Here is a 20,891-nt window from a genome sequence, read left to right as displayed (position 1 = left end):
TAGCATTCTCTCTAGTTTCTTATGTCAGAAAGCTTGTGCTAACAACAAAGAGTGAAGTTCCTTGCCTTATAGACTTCCACTTGCTGCTGACTTGCCTCTAGCTCTCCTTTTAATGATGCTTGAAGTATTAGATGGTCGTTTTCCTGCAGGATAAAGATATCTTGGTTAATTTAAAACACTAAATATTTTTTTATTTCAAAATCTGAACTTGAAACTAAATTATAAGCATTTGGTATAAAAAAAGCATGTGCAGTATAATAAGCACTTACAGCTTGCCTTGAATCGGCCAGTTCTTTTTTGGTTTTCACTAGCAGTTGTTTTATTTGGGAGTTCCTTTCCTCATACTGTAGCACAGAAGACTGAAGAGATTCTAATGCAGAGATAATTTTTGATGAGCAAAGGAAAAAAATTGTATAGGGTGCTTTCATAAAAGTGTTGTAAATGTAACTAAAAACGAATGTTGCAAACAAGCAGTTCACCAAGAGTTCGACTTCAAATTTCCAGGTATACTGGTTTTCTAACACAAAGTATCTTCAAGCAAATTGGGGTTAGGCTTAAGAGGATGGCAAAAAATGCAATATTTAACACACCATTATTTGGTAATATTTTTAAGTAGAGTGTTTTCAGTCACTTTCAGTCTTTTTCAGTCACTCAGCTCTGTAAAAAGATTCTGAAGTGTCACTAGCTCTCCAGCTCTGGGATTAACAGAGACATGTGAGAAATGCAATTTGTCCGGTAAGGTATCTGACTATTAGTTTACTGCTTAGTAAACAAGTAACAGATGAACTACAATAATTCATTGAACACATAAGAAAGGAATTTTGATAAGTCTTCTTTCAATGTCTTTCTTGGTAGCCCTTGTCTCCTGAGCTGAGAATGTTAAGATATACATACATGATGTTGCCAAGCTGTTTGCCTCCCCACCACATTGGATATAAGAAGTCCCATTGCAGACAATGAGAAATTTTAAAAGTTAATATTTTACTCACTTATTTCTTCTTGTAGTGTTTCTTGTTTTTGTTTTTGAATTCTGAGCTCTTGCTCAAGATCTTCAATTTTGCAGTTTTTATCTGTAATCTTCTGATTAAGTTCTTTCACTAAACGCTCATAATCAGCCATTTCCATATCCATTAGTGTGCTCTTCTGGGCATCCTGTAGATTACATATTTTGTAGTCCCAGTTTAAAATTGCTTGGGCTGATTTGAAGGATTTTTGTTTTGATTACTCTGTACTGCAAAACTGTTCCTCACAACTCCGATTTTTGTTAAAGTCTAGACTATAGCCACATACGCAACAGAGGAAAACTTACCCATCAGCATTCTAAATCTCATTTGCTTGTATCAGAATCAAAACAAGGAAACAAGTTAGAATATTAAAATTCTGTCTAGCATGTTCTAATAAGCATTCTAAAGGAATATGGCTCTGGAAAAGCAAAGATAGTCTTGTAATTAAGGCACTGGAGTTGGACTCAGGAGATCTGGATTCAATTTCCACTTCCATTCAGTCTTTTGTGTGACCTGGGCTAGTAACAGTTTCTTTATGCCTCAGTTCCCCATCTATAAAATGGGATAAGACTTCCTGTCTCCCACCCTTTGTCTTACTTGGATTTTAAGCTCTGGGGGCAGGGATGTTCTATCATGTGTTATGCACAGCACATAACACAGTGGGGCTACAACCTTATTTGGGTCCTCCAAGCATTACTGTAACAGAAACAATTACCCTACCCGGCGGGCCAGCTCTAGCTCCTGCATAGTTTTCTGAAGATGTTTCTTTTCCTTCTGAAGCTGAAGCTGAAGGTCTTCAAGTTCTCTTACAGCACTGCTGTGGTCCTGAAAATTAGTTTAAATGCTTTTTGGTTACATAATTTGAGTTCAAGAATGTCTGTTCATGATGTGTATGTCACAAAATTTATGTAGGTAAATGACAGGTTTTTGAAACAAGCTTCCTACCCTCCAAATTAAACCCCAGATGGATTATAAAATTAATAGCAACGTTATGACTGTATGTTAAACTAAGGCCCCATTCTATTCTCACTACTGACTATGACAAAACTATCAATGGGGGCATCAATTCTGTTGCCTGGCTTAAAGGGTCAGCCAGGCAACAGAATACGATGCTGTATCTGATCTATAAAGGCAACAAAACCAAACTAGTTAAAGTATTTTAAAGATTCCACTTTGACGGTTTACCACACTTTCAGGAAGTCTTCCCTTCAATTCATTCAGGGAATAGCCCGTGCTTTATTTTTTATGGACCCACAACATTGCTTTTACCTTTATCTTTTGCTCTTTTAGAAATTTTTCAGCTTCCAGTTCTTTGTTGACTTTTGCTTTGGCTCTCTGTGTTTCTAATATCTGGGCTTCTAGCAGTTTAACATTAGACTGTAGAGTTTCAAGACGAGACATAAGGTCTTCATTGGCAGAGTTTAGTTGGTTTTGCTAGAATGATATTAGTAACAAGATGAAAGTGGCAGTTAATATTCTTGAAATTCTTACAGGCAGAGATGCTGACTGTGTTGTTTTGTTGTTGTTTTTTAGAAAATACACAAGGATTTCCACCCAACAGCCTTTGTAAACTATTTCTGCAGATGCTTGAACATGACAGGACAAAACGGTGTCCATACTAACAGTTTAAAACCAGAATAGGAAATAGCCTGGTTTAAAAATGGGTGGCACAATTAGGACACTCCTACAACAAAATTTTGACACTATATTACAACCCTGTTACGTTTTTTTTTAAGGGGTTGAGGGAGAACAGTGGGTAAGCTTGGAAAACTATTCACTAGCTCTTCAGGAACAGCATGCCAATCTCCGCTCAAATACAGCTGCCATAGTTCTGAGCAGATATTAATTACATCAATCCTTACACCAAAGAAGTTACTTCAATACCACCAAATGTTGCCAATGTATCTGTTTTAAATAAGATAAAGCTAAGGCACAGGTAAGAAATCTGTCCCTATCTGGACTAGAGTTGCAGATATTTAAAGGGTTTGTTTTGAACCACCAGCATTTTCACCATATGGTCTCACTGTCCTTCCCCTTGTTATGTGAATACAGAATTAAGGATGAATACATGAAAAAAAATTAAACAGCAAAATTATTGGTCATATTTTGTTCATGAAATATTTCATATCATCAATTTGAAAAAATTCACCTGCTGGATAACCAGTAGAATGTATTCAAGAGTGAGATTGGAGGCAAAAAAGGAGATTTTAAAGTCTCACGAGAGTATTTCAGCCAAACAATGATTGGATTTAGGCCATCATAGAACCCACTAATTTTTCAGATGTTTTGGGTGTTGACTGGACACATTTTGCCTCTCTCCTCAGTACTTTCTGAGGGAGACAGGAAGAAAAAAAACCAACAACTTCACTTCTAGTTTGAAACATTTTTAATTTACAGTTAGTATTAATATTTTAAAATAGTATCTTGTTTTGGTAAAAAAGGACACCAGACAAATTCTCAGTCCTTACTAATGGCTGCTGTATTTTGTGCCAAATAGACAGAAGGGATAGTATCAATAAAGGGTAGATAAAGCTCTGTACTACCCTTTTGATATACCGGACTTAAAATCTGTATGACCACTGTCAGTGTTGTGCAGCTGCTCTTTTCTGAGAACCAGCTCAAGCGCATATACTACAGTTGTTGACAAATGGGCTTAATTTCAAATTTCTTCAGATTTGGGCCCTGATCCTATAACTCCAAACAGGCCCCTACGTTCTTGCAGTCCAGAGAGAAATCTAGATATTTTTATAATGTCCCCTATTTTCATTTAATTTTTTTTCCAGATCCAAATATTCCAAACACTGAGATTTTTACTTTGTCAGCACACAAATATTAGTTTATTTGCTTGTATCTATTCAAAAATACAGAAGGAATTACGAAAATATTTACAGGGATAATTTATGTATGTCTCTATCAAACTGAAATGGGACTTAAGATCAATTACTTCATATTTGTCATAAAAATTATTTGCTCAGTCACAAAATAAGCTACCTGCTGAGTTGAAGTCTGTAGTTGTCTTGTAAGGTCATCCATCTGATGTTCAAGATTATTTGCTCGGTCCTTTTCCAAATCCAGCTGTTCTGCTTGCTTGTCATATTCCAGCAAAAGATTCTTGAAACACGCACAAAGCACTTTAATTGTTGTTAAATACATGGAAGCTGTGGTGTGCTTATAGCAAATAAATGGGTGTTTGCACATTCTTATTATTGTTCAGTACTTGATGTTTCTTATTGTGACATCAGAAGTACCATAGGTGAATTAAAGTTGCAGTTCCATTCTAGGTTCTAGTGAAAACAGCTCTTTCAAATTTTCCTCTCTAGATTTAAGTCATTCACTGAAGAGCTCTAAGTCACCACAGATTTTAAAAAAGGGTATATTAGTAAAATAATGACTGATTTTTTGGAAATGGGTGCTGTTGGAACCTTATCTTTTACGTTTCTTGAGTTGGCAATTTAACTGCATTAACAAGGGTTATTTCCCATTATATTTTTCTTTGTCTAAACTTAACATTAGCATTCAAATGGTCCTAATTAAAAATTCACACTTCAATGGAAGTAATGGGGTGAGGAGAAGGAATCCCCAAGTTTGCTGCTGGTATTGATTGGTGGGATACAGTTTTTACACTACTCTGGTTTCACAAGGCAGCAGCATTTTCTATTGATTTATATTCTGATAGCTGAAGTCTTTCCACCAGAAAAAGAATTTATTTAAAACTGAAAGAACTGAAGAATGTCAGAAATTTGCTGACAAACTTAAATACTGCATCCATGGTTTTCTCTTGTCTCTGATATTAAAGGCAATTTTTGGGAGCACTTTGTTGTGCATGTTTTAAGGAGACAGTTTTCTTCATGAAAGCATTCTCAGTATCACTGGTGTCCCTGTTTGACCATCTGGTCAATCCAGCCAGATAGAATGGATCAATGGCACTAAGGCAGTGAGCATATTAACAAAAATCTACTTCTGAGTACGCTACCTTACAACCTCACAACTCCACTGAGGCTTAGGCCCATATTTAAAAGTATGGTTAGATTTATGTACGTATTTTTAAACCAAATATTCATGCAAAGGTGAATTGCTCATAATACAAAAAGGTTAAGCAAACTTTAAGGGCAGGTACTGAGCAGGGAATATTTCCAAATACAAGGATGAATGTTTCTGAAAGTTGAGTCCATAAAAACAGGGATTATTGTGGAAACTCTTGCAATTTTAATTATAAACATAATTGTCATTGTTCTAACACCCCACCACACACACACACTTCATGTGAATAAAAATTTAATAAAATAAGTATAATATATGCTACTAAATGCCAAGTATAAATGGAGGGATCACTTCATCCACCACTGAAACCTCTGAGGTGAGATATGGCAATTGCTGAACAACACACAGCAACATTGTACAATAGTTTAGGACAGGAAGCAAAGAACACTGAAGCTACAGAGGGAAATTAGGTAGGCTGACTGTAATTATGCAGTAGTGAGTCATGGACACATCAAACTGGAATCAGGCTAGGAAATGCCATTTCTAAATAATATTTTCTGATAAATAAAGCATTTTTGAAGATATAGTTAGCACCTCTTACCTTATAGCTTTCTGCTCCTTGGATGATGTCCCTCATAGAAGTAGACATCTGATCTTTCTCTGATTGTACCAACTCTAATTCTTCTCTCAAAGACTGCACCTTATTTCAAAGCAATACGTAACAGTGTGATTACAACAGAACCTTACAGTGCCAGAAAGCTCTTCAATATGCGATCTAAATAACTTACCTCTTTTCTGCTAGAATCTAGTTCTTTCCTTGCTTTCACAGCAATGACTTTAACTTTATTTAACTTCTCTTCTCTCTCTGCAGATAGCTTTTCCAGACATACTAACACAAAAAACAGAAACGAATTCATCTACGCAATGGAATAAGTAAAATACAAAACTAGTATCTACATGATTTTGAAAACATTAGCAAAATAAAAAAGTATATGCATCCATTACTACTGAAAAACAGGAAGACATTTAAAACACTTCATTCACTTAAGCTCTTGGAGGCCTGGTTTGAAAGCTAAGATTCCCAGCAACACAAACAGTTATAATGGTGAACACTTCCACTGTTCCAGAGACATCCATTAGCAAACTTTGGTTTGTTAGGATTTTAAAACTCAAAAACCATGTTTCCAGCTTCTCCTGTGACAAATACAGTTGTTTCAGAATGCAAGGGTGAGGTGTTTATCTGAGAGGCGGGAGATTTTATTTCCTCCCTCTTCTCATGAGGCAGCTCTGAGGAGTTGTCCCAGCCATACAACTATTTTCCCTTAAAGAAAAAAAAACAAAAAAACCCCAAACATCCTTGCCATTATTTTTCTATACACAGAAGTGGGCAAGGTTCTCTCTGTAACAAGTCATTACCACTATTCCTTATTTGACTGCATGGGTTTTATAGGGAGCAAAACTGGGAGAGCAGTCAAACTCAGGGCTATGGTGCAGAACAATATCTTCTAGGTCACAAAGCCAGCCACTAACATTTACTAGTTTTTAATGCTTTGGGCTATCCTCATATGTGAAAGTGACTAGCTTTCTAATATAATTATGCTGGCCACTAATCTGCACTGTCATCTTGTTTGTTTTTTAAATGAAAAAGACACTGAACTATAAAGAACAGCTGACAGACAAGTACATTTCTGAGAACACACATTAAACTCTAAAATAGTCCATGAGGAGCCCTATTATTTTATTATATTACCAATCCTCTTGGTGAAATTCAATGGTTTTGCTTCCAGCTAGCGCTAATTTTCTTTTGAAAGCCAATTTCAGAAGGCTTTCAGAATTTTCAGAAGGCTTAGCTTTCTCTCTCAAAGCAAGCTATATTGTTCAGTGGAATCTTAACAGTTACCAATTTAAAATATTAAAGATTATTCCCCTCCATATGACAGTTATTAACCGGGGTCAATTGTACAGAGCCAGTGATACACAGATGTCTACCTTAAAATAAAAATATTAACTGTTAGGGTAACAGACCACAGGCATATTTTGAACCCTTATTGGACATCAGGAAGTCATCTGCTTATTTTAAGTATTTCTCATAAACTAGGGTTAAAAAATGAAAGATGAAGTATGTTAAATAATGGATTAAAAGTCACAACTACTTAAATACAAAGAAATAAGAAAAGCACCAATTTTTTCTTGTAGTTCTGCTACTGAAGATTGTTGGTCATTTTTTACAGACGACTTCTCCATGAAATCCTGTGATATAAAACAAAGATAATGAAATATTACAAACATTTTTGGTATTTGCTAATTCCTTGCATGTCACAATCAGAAGCTGAATATATATTAACCTTAAGGCCAGAATCTGGGCTATTTCTATATGAACTAGACATAAATATTACAATTTATGTACAATTTTATGTTTTCTTGATAATTTACAAAGATACTTAAAATGTAAGGGCAGGGAAATCATCCTCATAGCAACTGTTTTCCATCCTACCCTGTCAAGAACAAGAAAGGTCAGACCATGTAGTTCTGGCCAGCTGCTATTTCTCAGTCATTATCAGGCACTAACAATGCTCTGATGTAAGGAAGTTCCAGCAAACTTACCACAAACAGGGTAGGGCAGATAACTGATCTAACATCAACTTTAAGTTGTGCTTATTTAAGTTGTAGATTTATAACATTTAAGAGCTAAGAGACATTATTAAGTCAACTAGGCCATCCCTCCTGTAAATGAAGGATCATTTGTGAGGAAAGGGAGAAGATTATATTTTGCTCAAGTAAGCTTTTAATGCTAAAGTAACTTTAATGTTGCCTTTTTGGTGAGGCACTCTCCATTAGAAATACTTATTGAAAAAAAGCAGATCAGCTGATTGGGGGCGGTGGGCCATGAAATAATGTGAAAATACTTTTGAACCTTCATTAAGTGTTAGAGGTTTAGTCTGTATACTGAAATAACAAAAAGCATTACCTTTAGAGAGGTCAGTTCGGCTTTCACATTTCTAAGTTCAGCCTCTCTTTGTTCTAGACTGAGTTTTAGGTTTTCTTGCTCTTCTGTAGAAGATTCCTTCTGTTGCTCTTGTATTTGGCTTTCATAACATGCAAGTTTTTGAGAGAGCTCTTCAATACAAGCTAGAAGATCTTGTTTTTCATTCCTTGCTTTCTCACTGGCACTCTTCATCTCTTGGATGTCTAGCTGCAATGCTGCTTTTTCTGTCAAAGCTCCTTCTAATTTTTCTGCTAAGAGACACTTTTCTTTTTCAAAGTTTTCCAGCAAAGATCTGAGCTCTACACATTGAACTACATTTTCTTCCTGAAGTCTCTCAACCTTCTGCTGTAAATTAACAACTTTTTCATCATTCTGCAAAGTAAGGCTCTGTTTTTCTTCTTTCATTTTTGCCAAGGATTCATTTGCAATCTCCAGTAAATTAATAGCATCACGTTCCTCCTCATCATCTGAAAGCCTGGACCCTATTTGCTCAAGCAAACCGTACAGCTGAGTTTTGACAAGTGATGCATGTGCTTGTTTGTTTTCAAGAAGCAAAGTTAAATGGTCTTTTTCTTCAACAGCAATTTGTAATTTCTTTTCTAAATTTTCAGCTTGTTCTTTAAATACTAGCCAATCCTCCTTTTCAGAGGTAACCTTTTCCAGATTACTACTTATTTTGTCTTTTTCCTTACTGATTTTCTCATTTTCCTTATGAAGAGTATATGCTTGAGATAACAGACTCTTTCTATCAAGCGAGAGAGCTTCCATTTGTTCCTCTAATTGCACTAACTTTTGGTTATTCTCCTCCTTCTCTTTTAAAGCTTCTTTTAGTGTCTCTGTTAAATCCTCTACATTTTTTTTCAGTTCACTGTTGCACTGGTTAACAAATTCTGCTTGTTGCTGAAGTTCCAGGACCTTTTCTTGTTCTTTTTTACACATTTCTTGGAGATTTTCTACTTCTTCACCTGAACATTTCAGTTCACTTAAAATACCATCTTTTTGAGAGGCAAGAGTAGTCACCTTTTCCTCCAGTTCTTTTATTGTGATCTCTTTTTGATCAAGAGAGATCACCATTGCCTCATTCGCCTCCTGAAAGCTGACTATTTTATGCTTAAGTTCTTCCACCTCAGCTTGTTTAGACGATAATTTTTCTGCTTCTTCCTGAAGACGACTCACTGTTTCAAGAAGAGCATCCTTGTCATTGAAAGCAGCTCTGAGTTTCTGTTGTAACTCACTGACGTCAGAAGCTTGCTGCTGCTTCATTGATTCAAACTCCTGACTGATCTTTCCAGCTGATTCCCCCAATTCAGTTTGTAGAGTTTCCAGCGTTTCCCTCAAACTCTCATAATTGAACACTGCTTCTTCCTTCTCCTGTATGAGCTTTTGATACTGTTCCTTAAGATCCTGTATTTCAAAAACCAATGCCATATTTTCTTTTTCTGAACTTGACAATAAAGTCTGATGTAGTTCCGAAATCTCTCTCTCTTGTTGTTCTCTCAGACTTTGAACTTCTAGGTTACGCTCTTTTTCAGTGATTTCATATTGGTGTCTTGTTGCTTGGAGCTCTGATTTTAGTTTTTCAATTACACAACAATGATCTTCTTTAGCAAGTTGCAGTTCATTAATTTTAAACTCCAAGTCTTCCCGCTCATGAAAATATTCATCCTTTGTGCGCTGGATTTCCTCCTCCAGTTTTAACTTAACATTATTCATATAGGTTAGTTCATCTTTTAATATACTATGTTGAGATTCCAGTTCTTTTAAACTATGTTCTAAGTGTTTGACCTTTTCTTCCATTTGTGTGTTCACATAAGTCTCTCTTTGTACATCTGTAACATCTGTCTCATTTTCATTTACAGCTTCTCTTAGTTGCTCCAATTCATGTTCATATTTCTCATTACTAGCATATAATTCACTCTTCATGCTTTCCTCTTTTACCAAGTGCTGCTCTGTTAAGTCCGGCTTTTGCCAATTTATCTGGTTTCGTTCCTCTTCATATTCTTTAGAAGTGGCTTCAAGCTGACACATCAATTCTGAAACCTCTTCCTGGTGTGCACCCTTTACTTGCATAAGCTCTTCATGCAGATTATTGATTTCACTACAGTAATGTTGAGAATTATTTTTGATAACTTCTTGCAGATTTTCAATTTCTTTGTTTTTATCTTCACTGATAGTTTCCAACTGTTTATTCAGACATAAAATCTGTTCCTCATATGCATGCTTAATTTGCTGGACCTCTTCTTGTAGTCTTTTAGTTTCCTCTTGTTGATTACTATGAAGTTCAAGCTGTTCTGCAAGCCCCATTTGTTTCTTCACTTCTTCCTGCAGTTCTTTCTGCAGTTTGGCTAAGTCTTCATTGTATTTGGACTGTGCTCTTCCTACTTCATTCTTAAGGCCTTCAATATCTTTCAAGTGGTCAACGCTTGATTGTTCCAACTGCTTCTGCAGTTCTTCTGTCTTAGTTACAGCAACCTAAAACAAACATATATGTCAATAATTACATAGAAAGAAACAGACAAACTAAAACCAAAAATAGATGAATACCCAGTATATGACTTCCCCACCTGAAAAATCAGTGACAAAGTAATTCATCTGCATAATAAATGCCATTTGAACTCATGCTAATGTGGAAGTTAGATGTTAGTAACTAAACTGGTTAAATTTTACAACCTAATAATTTATCAAGTAATTCAGATACCTGCAAATTTGGATACTGTGATCTCTGAATTGCAAAGGTCTCTGTCTCATGGATAACCAAGGAAATCGGGAAAGAGTTTGGAATGAACAAGTCCTTGATGTTGACTAGTGTACCAGAGATGGAAGTCATATTAAGTTTTGTGGCTTAACAACAAATACCTTAAAATCCTAAATTATTTGGAACGAGGAAATGACATTTGAGGACTTAATTTAGAATGGGAGAAAAAATGTACAAGCAAATTAGGTGAGATAAAGGGCACACTAGGAACAGCAAACTCACTGCAGGATGCGTGGTCAAAAGACCAAATGTAACAGTGTTGGCAAGTTCAGAGGAGAAGCTGAAAGGAACGTTTTAAGGTTATGATAGTTATTGGATTCTTTCTGCACTTTGGTAAGGTCTGACTATGATGCTGGTGGACCAGATGCCAGCTCATGCCAAGGTCTCATAGATTCATAGACTTTAAGGTCAGGAGAGACCATCATGGTCATCTAGTCTGACCTCCCGCACATTGCAGGCCACAGAACCTCACCCACCAACTCCTGTAACAGACCCCTAACCCCTGGCTGAGTTACTGAAGTCCTCAAATCATGGCTTAAAGACTTCAAGTTACAGATAATCCACCATTTATACTAGTTTAAACCAGCAAGTGAACCATGCTCCATGATCAGAGGAAGACAACCCCCCCGCCCTCAGGATCTCTGCTAATCTGACCTAGGGGAAAATTCTTTCCAGATCCCAAATATGGTGGTCAGTTGGACTCTGAGCATTTCAGCAAGTTCCACCAACCAGACACCTGGGAAAGAATTTTCTGTAGTAACTCAGAGCCCTCCCCATCTAGTGCCCCATCACTGGCCATTGGATATATTTTCTGCTAGCAGTCAGAGATTGGCTACATGCCACTATAAGCAGTCACATCAGACCATCCCCTCCATAAACTTATCAAGCTCAGTCTTGAAGCCAGTTAGGTTTTTCTGCCCCCACTACTCCCTTTGGATAGCTGTTCTAGAACTTCGCTCAACTTGTGATTAGAAACATTCGCCTAATTTCAAGCCTAAACTTGTTGATGGTCCCCAGGCCTTGACTGAATACTGACAAATACATAGCTGGAATCAGTCTGGTTCACCTGTATGTTAGTATTGTTACAATAGGTATTGGGATTCCAACGTGTTTAGTGTGGCAACTATTGAATGCTTGTGAGTTGCTGAAAGCATTAATCTCACTTATAACATCTGTATCCCATATGGTAAGGTAATATTTGAGGATTTGCATTGTAAGCCTTTTTAACTGTGTAAATCACCTGACAGGAGAAAGACCTTAACTAGAGTGAAATGCTGGTCTCCAACAGAAGGTATTATGTCCTTCCCAACAAGGAAGGCCCATCAACATCAGACAGATTGGAGTGGAATATTAAAGAGGACAAAAGATTTTGTTGTTTACTCTCTCCCACTCCCCATGAAGATGAGTTTTGGAAATGAATTCCTCCCATCTGTGAGTTTGCAGCTCAGAGCAGAAGGGGGGAAGGGAATTAAAAACCCCTAACAAGGAGGAACTGTATCTCATTGCTGCTTGGATTCTGGAGGCTTAGCCTGGGTTAGCTCTAAAGGTCATGGAAGCTTCTATAATAAGCAAGCTCTATATTACTTTTTGAAACTTAAGAATGTAACTCATTTGTGTATGTATGTTTAACTGTTTTAACCTTGTGAATAACTCTTTTTTTCCCTTTTCCTAGTCATAAATCGGTATGTAGTTTGTTACAGGATTGGCTACAAGTGTGGTCTTTGATGTGAGATCTAAGGAGCAATTGACCTGGGATAAGTGACTCGTCCTTTGAGACTGGAAGTAACCTGACTGCTGTTGTGATTTGTGGTTTAAAGGACCATCACAAGGGTAAGCTTGCCTAGGTGATGAGATAGATTGGAGTACCCAAGGAGTCTTTCTGTGACTCCATATTTAAGCTGTTATAGTGCCCAAGGAGTTTATATTTGAAAATTGATTGGTGAAATCTAACTACAAAACCCAAAGCCAATTTGGGGTTTGTACCCTGGTTCTTAATAGTCTGCCCTGAGGTTGGTACTCACCAATGCTCCCTCTAATATTTTACATCCATGTGTGGAATGAATTTTGTTATGTACACCAATATGGTGGGGGTTCAGAGTGTGGGTGGGGCTCAGGGCTCGGGTGTGGGGTGGTGCGGGGGGGGGAGGTCTCCAGCTGGGGATGTGGGCTCTGCGGTGGGGCCAGGGCTGAGGGGTTTGCAGTGCAGGCTGCCCCAGGGCTGCAGTGGGGAGAGAGGACTCCCCACCAGCCCTCTCTTGCCACAGCAGCCTAGGGCTGGGGGAGAGGCACCTCTCTCCTCCCCAGTCCAGGCCCTTGTGGCTGCACGCCTGCATTGCCCTTGATAGCCTGGTGTGCGGCCATGCAGCTTAGAGGCAACTTAGGTATCCACGCTCCTGAGTCAGGGCAGGACAACTTGACACTGACCATTTAGTCTGTGCATAACCCATTTGTTTTAAGACTTGCAAACAGATATTGTAATAATTTTGGGAAAGTATTTACACTGGTGATTATAATTAAAAATATACGAACTATGAGTATTATTAACTAACAATGAACAAAAGAGAATGAGGAAAAAAAGGGATTAAAAAGTGAACCATACAATCATAATTATTAAACTAGAAAACAAAACTACCATGGACTAGAAATGTTTATAGCAGAAACATGTTATTGCTCATTTCACTACCTCTGCTTCTTGTTTCCTTTTAGCATTTTCTTTTCTGAGGGCTATGCACTGCTGTTGGATCTCTGCTTTTTCCAGAAGAACAGCATCCAGCCTTTCTGAGAGTGCCTAATTTGGAGAGAGAGCAAGAAGACTGTTAGGAAAAAAAATGTGAAAATGCGGAGTCTCAGCAACCTTTGTGAGGCAATGCTACGGAGCTCAGATATTGGCTGTGAGATTTGCTGCACACTGTGCAACAGAAAACCAAGCTCATTACAATAATTACCTTCAGTCCATAGAGAGAAGACAGAGTATAGTGACAGCTATACTGCTAACAAAACACCTCCTACAGTTAATCTACTGAGCAGAATGAACTTGCTGCATTGGAAAACTGGTTTCCTATTTTATTATTTATACCTCCAGAAAAAAAGCTGTGTGTAAATAATTGTTTTAACCATTAAACGAATATTTAAACAATCTGAATCTTGTTTCAGTAGTTTACAGGTTCTTACACTAACTTTTCATCTGAGTAGCTACATAAGTTACTACACTTTCAGCAAGATAGATGCTTTCACTACTAAACTCAAAGTGCCAGTTCAAATCTAAAAATAGTTGAAAAGTGTATTTATTGTGATAAATTCACCAAATAAAAAGCACTTTTTAACTGTTGGACTGAGTAAAACTGCTGCCCCATTTCTTTATAGTGGCAGTGCAAATGTTCATCATGAGCTGAACTACTCTCCTATAGAAGAAGAAACTTAAGAAAAGAAGTTAACATTTTACTAGTAATATGTCATAAAACTGACACAAAAATTAAATATTTCCATATATGAAGTAAGACTCACAAGACACTTGGTGGAGAATGATAAATAAAGTGTCTTAAGTGCATGAGAAGGACTGGCCCCAGATAGTCTGAGTAAAGTTTTTTTGCTGTAGGATGGCCACCTTAAGATCTGCTATAGTGTGGCCAGGGAGGTTGAAGTGAGAACACTTTCAGCAAAAAAACTTTAGGACCAGAATTCAAAGAAAAACTGCTGAGCTCCAGTTCATCTGCAAATTTGACACCATCAGCTCAGGACTAAACAAAGACTGTGAATGGCTTGCCAATTACAGAACCAGTTTCTCCTCCCTTGGTTTTCACACTTCAACTGCTAGAACAGGGCCTCATCCTCCCTGATTGATCTGACCTCGTTATCTCTAGCTTGCTTATATATACCTGCCCCAGGAAATTTCCACCACTTGCATCCGAAGAAGTGGGTATTCACCCACGAAAGCTCATGCTGCAAAACGTCTGTTAGTCTATAAGGTGCCACAGGATTCTTTGCTGCTTTTACAGAACCAGACTAACACGGCTACCCCTCTGATACTTGACACCAGTGGAAAGATTTCCAGGGGTCATTTATTATGTATAGTACTTCAAAAAAAATTATATAGTCCCACCTGAATAATATCATCAGCTTCTCCAGCAGCTGGTTTTGATTTGAGTTCAATCTCTTTTTCCAATTCTAAAACAAAAAAAATTTATATAAAAAAATTCACCATAAGGTTGTTTCACATTTCAAAGAGCAGCTTCTCACTTAGAAGATAATCAGTCACTTTATGAGATCATAAATATAATTACTGTATTACAATAGTACAGTAATGACATCAGATTTAAAAAATTTCAAAACACCAACTCAGTGTAAGTTAAGAATTTCCTGGCATATTAGTATTCAAAAGTCATAGTCATCAAAATGTACATTAGGTTGAAACTTGGTATATAAAAATGTGGTATTTGCCTTAAATAGATGGGTTAAAAGTTGTGACGCACTACATCAGTGAAAGGAAAAGGCAAAACATTTAGTTCTATCTCCACATGTGACAGTGTACAAGACCCTCTGCGGTCCCCTGCTGGAGGCCTTGTGGCCCTGTCACACCCCGCCCCAGAAAAGGGCAGTGGAAAAAGTCATCCAAGCTGTCTAGAGTGGCTGTGGGGGACATAGCCTATCAAATTGGCTGCTCCCTGCAGCCCCTATCAGGACCCAGCAGAGTAGTATAAGAAGAGCTGCAGGGCCAGCATGAGATCAACTCCTTGCTGGAACTGGAGGAGTGTGGATAGCTGAGGGAATGACAGGAACTCAGCCAGAGCAGAGCTGGCAGAAATGGGGGTGGGGGAAGAGGAAGGAGCTCTGGGCTGGCTGTTGGGACTCCATCAGGACAAGGCCCTGAGATAAGGGTGAAGAAGGTGCAGGGCTCTAGGGAAGTGGCCCAGAGTGGTCCCTCTTCCCCCCACACCCACTTTTTTTTTTTTTTTTTTTTTAGTAATACAAAAATCTTGGAACAGCCAAATAAATCCCTTTTCTGTGTGGTACCTGTGCATCTTGACTTCACTTTCTGCATAAGCATCATTTGCTTCTTCGCAAATTTGATGAGATCTTCCTTGGACAGCGTATCCAGCTGTAAAATGTGATAGGGAAAACATGTTTTGTAATCTATGCCTGATGACTATAACACTGAAAACAAGGAATATTAAATGTCTGACTTTCAAGATATTAAAATTTAGGGAATGAAACACGTCTTATCATATGTCTGTAAACACAATTTAAATGTATAGTGCCATATAAGTGACCCACTAATTCTACATTAACTTTTACAAGTTACTCCACAGGGCCTAAGTAGGCAATATCAATGTGAAAGTAAGACTCGGTTGTGAAGGGTTAGCATTCAGAGATGGATTAAAATCTTCAAACAAGTAAAAAAAAAAAAAAGGTCTGCCAAATTGAAAAAGCTAAGGAGTCATTTGAGAATAATGTAAATTGCTGAATGTTTTTAACATGGGCATGCTGTCTTAACATCATTGTACAAGTGGGAAGTAAATTTAAATGAAGGAATCTATACACTAAAGAAATGAAAAGTCCATTGTTTGAACTGGATGCTGCTAAGTGTTTTCTAAAGGGTTAGTACATTTGCTTCCAGTAATAACTGCCAATAGCATTAACAAGATTTTTTTTCAGCATTCTCCAAAGTTTAACAGGGCTCTCTAGGTTTAACAACCACAATTTAATTTTGGCAATCAGAGGAGTCAATGTTTACCTTTTAAAATTAATCTCTCTTGACTATTCCCCCAGCAGCAGCTAGTGTCGCAGGTTGTAAATCTGTCCAAATCAGTTACATTTGTAAAGAAAGTTTACCTTCGATTTACCGCTTCCTGGTGTGGCATAGGAAGCCACCATATCTTGTCCAGCATCTTGCACCTGAAAAACAAAACAAAGCACAGCATGTCAGAACTGAACTCTTCATTAGACTACTAATAGAACTGTTTAAGAGTCTGTTGTACCCTTACAGTAGTTAACAGCTCTAGTAGAACTTGGAACTCAAGAAAATTAAGATTTAAAAAGAAAAAAATGGAAGAAATGAGTTCAGACATCCATCACAGATAGCTGGATCAGGATAGATGCATCACAGCATGATGTCATGAGCCAATATATTCTTAGAAATCTGCCTTTTAGATATGGAATTTCTATCCAAAGAGCTGGTATACAAAGGATGGGCAAAATCTACTTATTTTGTTTACAACTGGTCCGGAAAGTATGGCTTGATAAGCTAGCAAAAGACCTGCCTTGAAGATGTGGACAAATGAAAATGCTAGTGGAAGAGCAGCATTTAAATGAACAGTGATTTTATGGTGGATCTCCCAAACTATATTCAAAGAGGTTTACATCATCATCTTGATCTGGGTTTGGAAGGTGATTTAATGTTCATGTATATTTGGGAAAATAGAATAATGTAGGGCTGGAAGGAATCTTAAAAAGTTATCAAGTCCAGCCCCTGGGGATAAGTAGACCTAGACCACCTCTGACAGGTATTTGTGCAACCTGTTCTTTAAAACCTCCAATGAAGGGGGATTCCACAACCTCCCTTGGAAGCCTATTCCAGAACTTAACTAACCTTATTGTTAGAAATTTTTTGCCCAGTATCTAACCTAAATCTCCCTTGCTGCAGATTAAGCCCATTACTTCTTCTCCTATTGTCAGTAGAGACAGATAAATTAATCACTGTCCTCTTTATAACAGCCCTTAACATATTTGAAGACTTATCTGTCTTCTCTTCCCAGTTTTTCAGCCTCTCCTCATAGGTCAAATTTTCTAAACCTTTAATCACTTTTGTTGCTCTCCTCTGGACTCTCTCCAATTTGTCTATCTTTTCTAAAGTGTTTTGACCAGAACTGGACACGGTACTCCAGCTGAGACCTCCACCATTGTTGAGTAGAGCAGGACAATTACCTCCCATGTCTTACATGAAACACTCTGTTAATGTACACCAGAATAATATTAACCTTTTTTTGCAACTGCATCACATTGTTTACTCATGTTCAATGTGTGGTCCACTATGATGCCCCAACCCTTTTCAACAGTATCATCTAGCCAGTTATTCCCGCATTTTGTAGCTGTGCATTTGATTTTTCCATCCTAAGTGACTTTGCAGTTGCCTTCACTGAATTTCCTCTTGTTCATTTCACACCAATTCTCCAGTTTAAGGTCATTTTGAATTCTATACCTGTCTTCCAAAGTTCTTGCAATCCCTCCCAGCTTGGTGTTATTAACAAATTTTAGAAGCATACTCACCACTCCATTACCCAAGTCATTAATAAAAATATTTAACTGAACCACCCCCAGGACTGACCCCCACTAGATGTGCCCGCCCAGTTTGACAGCAAACATTGAAAACCACTTTTCAAGAACAGTCTCTCACTTTATAGTAATTTCATCTAATTCACATTTCTCTAAGTGGAGAACCTACACTTTCCTTCATCTTTCTCTTGCGCCTAATGTATTTAAAGAACCGCTTCTTAATGCCTTTTATGTCCCTTGCTAGGCGTAACTCATTTTGTGCCTTAGCCTTTCTGTACATGCTTGTGCTCTTCTGTACTCTTCTTAGCAGTTTGTCTGTTTCCACTTTTTGTTGGATTCCTTTTTTGAATTTCAGGTCATTGGAGAGCTCTGAACATGAAGAGACACTGCAAGTATAAGCTCAAAGTTCAAGCAAGGGCATATGAAAAAGGGATTGGGACTCCACACACAGACCTTACAGCCACTCTGAACAGACAGGATAAGAGATAGCGTAAGCTGTGTAGCAACACAAGACTTCTGCCATGCTGCAGGTAGTATTTCCATACTATACAAATTGTATGCCTGATTCACCATTCTTTTCACACTATCAGACTAGATAAATTTATTTTCATGTTTATTTTACATGAGTAAAATTTTGATAGTCTATTTTAATAATTTGCAATTAAATCAGCTTCTAGTTAGGTAGCTACAATGCAAACAGATTACACAGAAGTACCAATCCTAAACTAAAGTTTTGTAGAAAATATACCAATTCTAGACATCTTTAAACCAATTATACCAAACTATGCCATGTTCTGAGATGTGATCACATAACTTAACAGTTATGTAACAGGAAAGTCCAGGGATCACACTGGATTTTTCAGTTTATTCCACACAGCAAATACAAATGACTTGAAAATTCCTTTGGAAGCATCTTTGTTTCTCTTTGTAACTGCAAAAAAGTTACATGAAATATACATGCCCCAGTGCTTGTGTGTGACAGAAATTACTTGCCACTTGCTATTATATTTATGCAGTCACTGGTTATTTCATTTGACCTGCAGAACTGAGGAAATCTATTCATTTAGCATACTTCTAAAATATTGGCAAGGTCCCACAGAGCTCTTGAGTGCTCTTATTAGACTTTATAAAACTTCTAAGTCAGTATTGATCTAGTCACCCCCAACTGTGGTCAGGATGGAATTTTACCTCCCACGGTGACACTGACTAACCCAGCAGGTGCATAACAGTGTTTTCACTTCCCTCTGAAGCGTGAGATTGGCTCTGCTCCCACAAGGAAGATACCAGACTGGAAAAGTGCATGTGGGCTGGTTTACTGGGGCAATCACCATCACCCTGCTGTTACCATAAAACAGTCACAAGCAGTGTGAAGTGCGAGGATGTAGACAGCTCTCCTGCCCACCCAGAAACACCGCTGATGGGCAGTTTTCCAGGGACCCCTCTCCGCTAGCGGTGGCTTCCCAAGGCTCCGGGCAGAAATGAGGCTGGACTCTCGTTTTATAAACAGACTAATGTAAAGCCAGGGGTGACACTGAGGCTACCGGGTTCACGTGCCGCTCACAGCAGCCGGGGGCGGGGCGCACACACAGTGGGGTGGGTCCCCCGGGAAGGAGGCCAAGGGAGTGGGAGGGGGAGAGGGAGGGGGAGCGGTTGCACATGGGGGGGGAGGGGTCACCCCCGCTCTCCTCCGCCCCGCCTGGGAGGAGGGGGGCCGGCGGCGCGCGGGGAGGGGGGGGCGCGCGCGCGCCCAAGCTCACACCCAGCGAGATGCTGCCGCGGCCCCGGTCCCGCCGCGTGCGGGGAGGGGGCGCCCGCCAGTGACGGGTTAATTCTCCCCCCCCGGCTCCGCTCAGGGAGAGCAGCGGCCGCCGGCCCCTCCCCAGCGCATCAGCCCGGCGGCGCTTTCCCCCCGCCCCGGTACCTCCATGGCGGGGCCACTCCCGGCGCGGCGGTCGGGGGGGTTTCAGTGCCGCCGCATCCTGCTCCCCGCTTCCGCCTTCGTCACACCCGCGCGCCTCCTACGTCAGCAGCACGTCAGGCCAGAGATCGCACTTTCGGGCCCTCCCGGCTGTTTCTATGGTAACCAGAAACCAGGGGGGTGGTTAGCCCGGGCCCGCCCATTTCCTGAACCCAGGCCCCACCCCCACGGGGCTGCGGCCGGGACGTGCCCGGCCCCGCCCACAAGCCCTGGGGCAGCGGCGGCGGCTCCGGGGGGCCCCGTTAGTCCCGTGACTCCGCATCGCCCAGTGAGCCCTCGCGCCCCGCGTCTGAGCGGGGCGAACCCCAGGCGGGTTAGCGGGGCTCGCTTCCCCCTTGGGCAAGGGGGGGGGGTAGTCGCGCACAGGGGCTCCACCTGCAGGACCCTAGAGCCTGGGCTGAAGCCTGAGCGTCTACACCGCACTCAAACAGCCCCAGCTCCCCGAGCCCGCTGGCGGGGCCAGCCAGGGGCTGTTCAGTGCGGTGTAGACAGACCCCCCCCCCCCATGAGTATAACTCAAGCTTTGTGCCTGCCAGTGATTTTCTGTGGTCACCTGTGGATCCAGGCAGTGGTTTATAGCGTTAGGATCAGTGAAACTGGGTTAGTCACTCTGACAGGCAGGGTGGGGCAGCAGATAAGATTTATGGTTTGTCATATTGGTGACCAGGTTCTGGGCCTGGAGTGACCTGGCATGAGTTCTGTACTAATTTATTTAAATAATGGGGGAGGGAGTGTTTAGCAGTGATTCCCTGTTTTCTAAGTTGGGGGTCATGATTGTAGTCAATAATAAGAGTGCTGAATTGCCTGAGAATTTAAATAGCCTGTAGCAAGAGGTGAGACTTGAACTCCGGGACTCCTTTTTCCAAGGACAAGGAACTTTCTCCTGAGATTTATAGCCAAATGATAACTGAGGGGGTT

General features: G+C 39.6%; 1 protein-coding gene across 1 annotated transcript; it reads right to left on the bottom strand.

Moving 5' to 3' along the window:
* Positions 1-265: 265 nt before the first annotated feature.
* LOC123356976 (GRIP and coiled-coil domain-containing protein 2-like) lies at positions 266-19,923 on the bottom strand (the record flags this gene model as incomplete). Its single annotated transcript, XM_045000230.1, has 14 exons — positions 19,917-19,923; positions 16,556-16,618; positions 15,737-15,821; positions 14,826-14,890; positions 13,410-13,514; positions 7,954-10,443; positions 7,166-7,235; positions 5,774-5,874; positions 5,587-5,685; positions 3,996-4,115; positions 2,274-2,438; positions 1,725-1,829; positions 990-1,152; positions 266-370 (listed from the first exon to the last, which is right to left on the bottom strand). Coding segments are annotated over exons 1-14 (3,742 nt in total), but the record flags the coding sequence as incomplete, so codon positions are not given.
* Between the last annotated feature and the right edge of the window lie 968 nt (positions 19,924-20,891).

Source organism: Mauremys mutica, unplaced genomic scaffold (genome assembly GCF_020497125.1).
Source record: "Mauremys mutica isolate MM-2020 ecotype Southern unplaced genomic scaffold, ASM2049712v1 000132F_np12_subseq_1:89810_obj, whole genome shotgun sequence".
Lineage (NCBI taxonomy): Eukaryota > Metazoa > Chordata > Testudines > Geoemydidae > Mauremys > Mauremys mutica.
The sequence above is the reverse complement of the archived record's forward strand: the minus strand, read 5'-3'. Positions and strand labels throughout refer to the sequence as shown.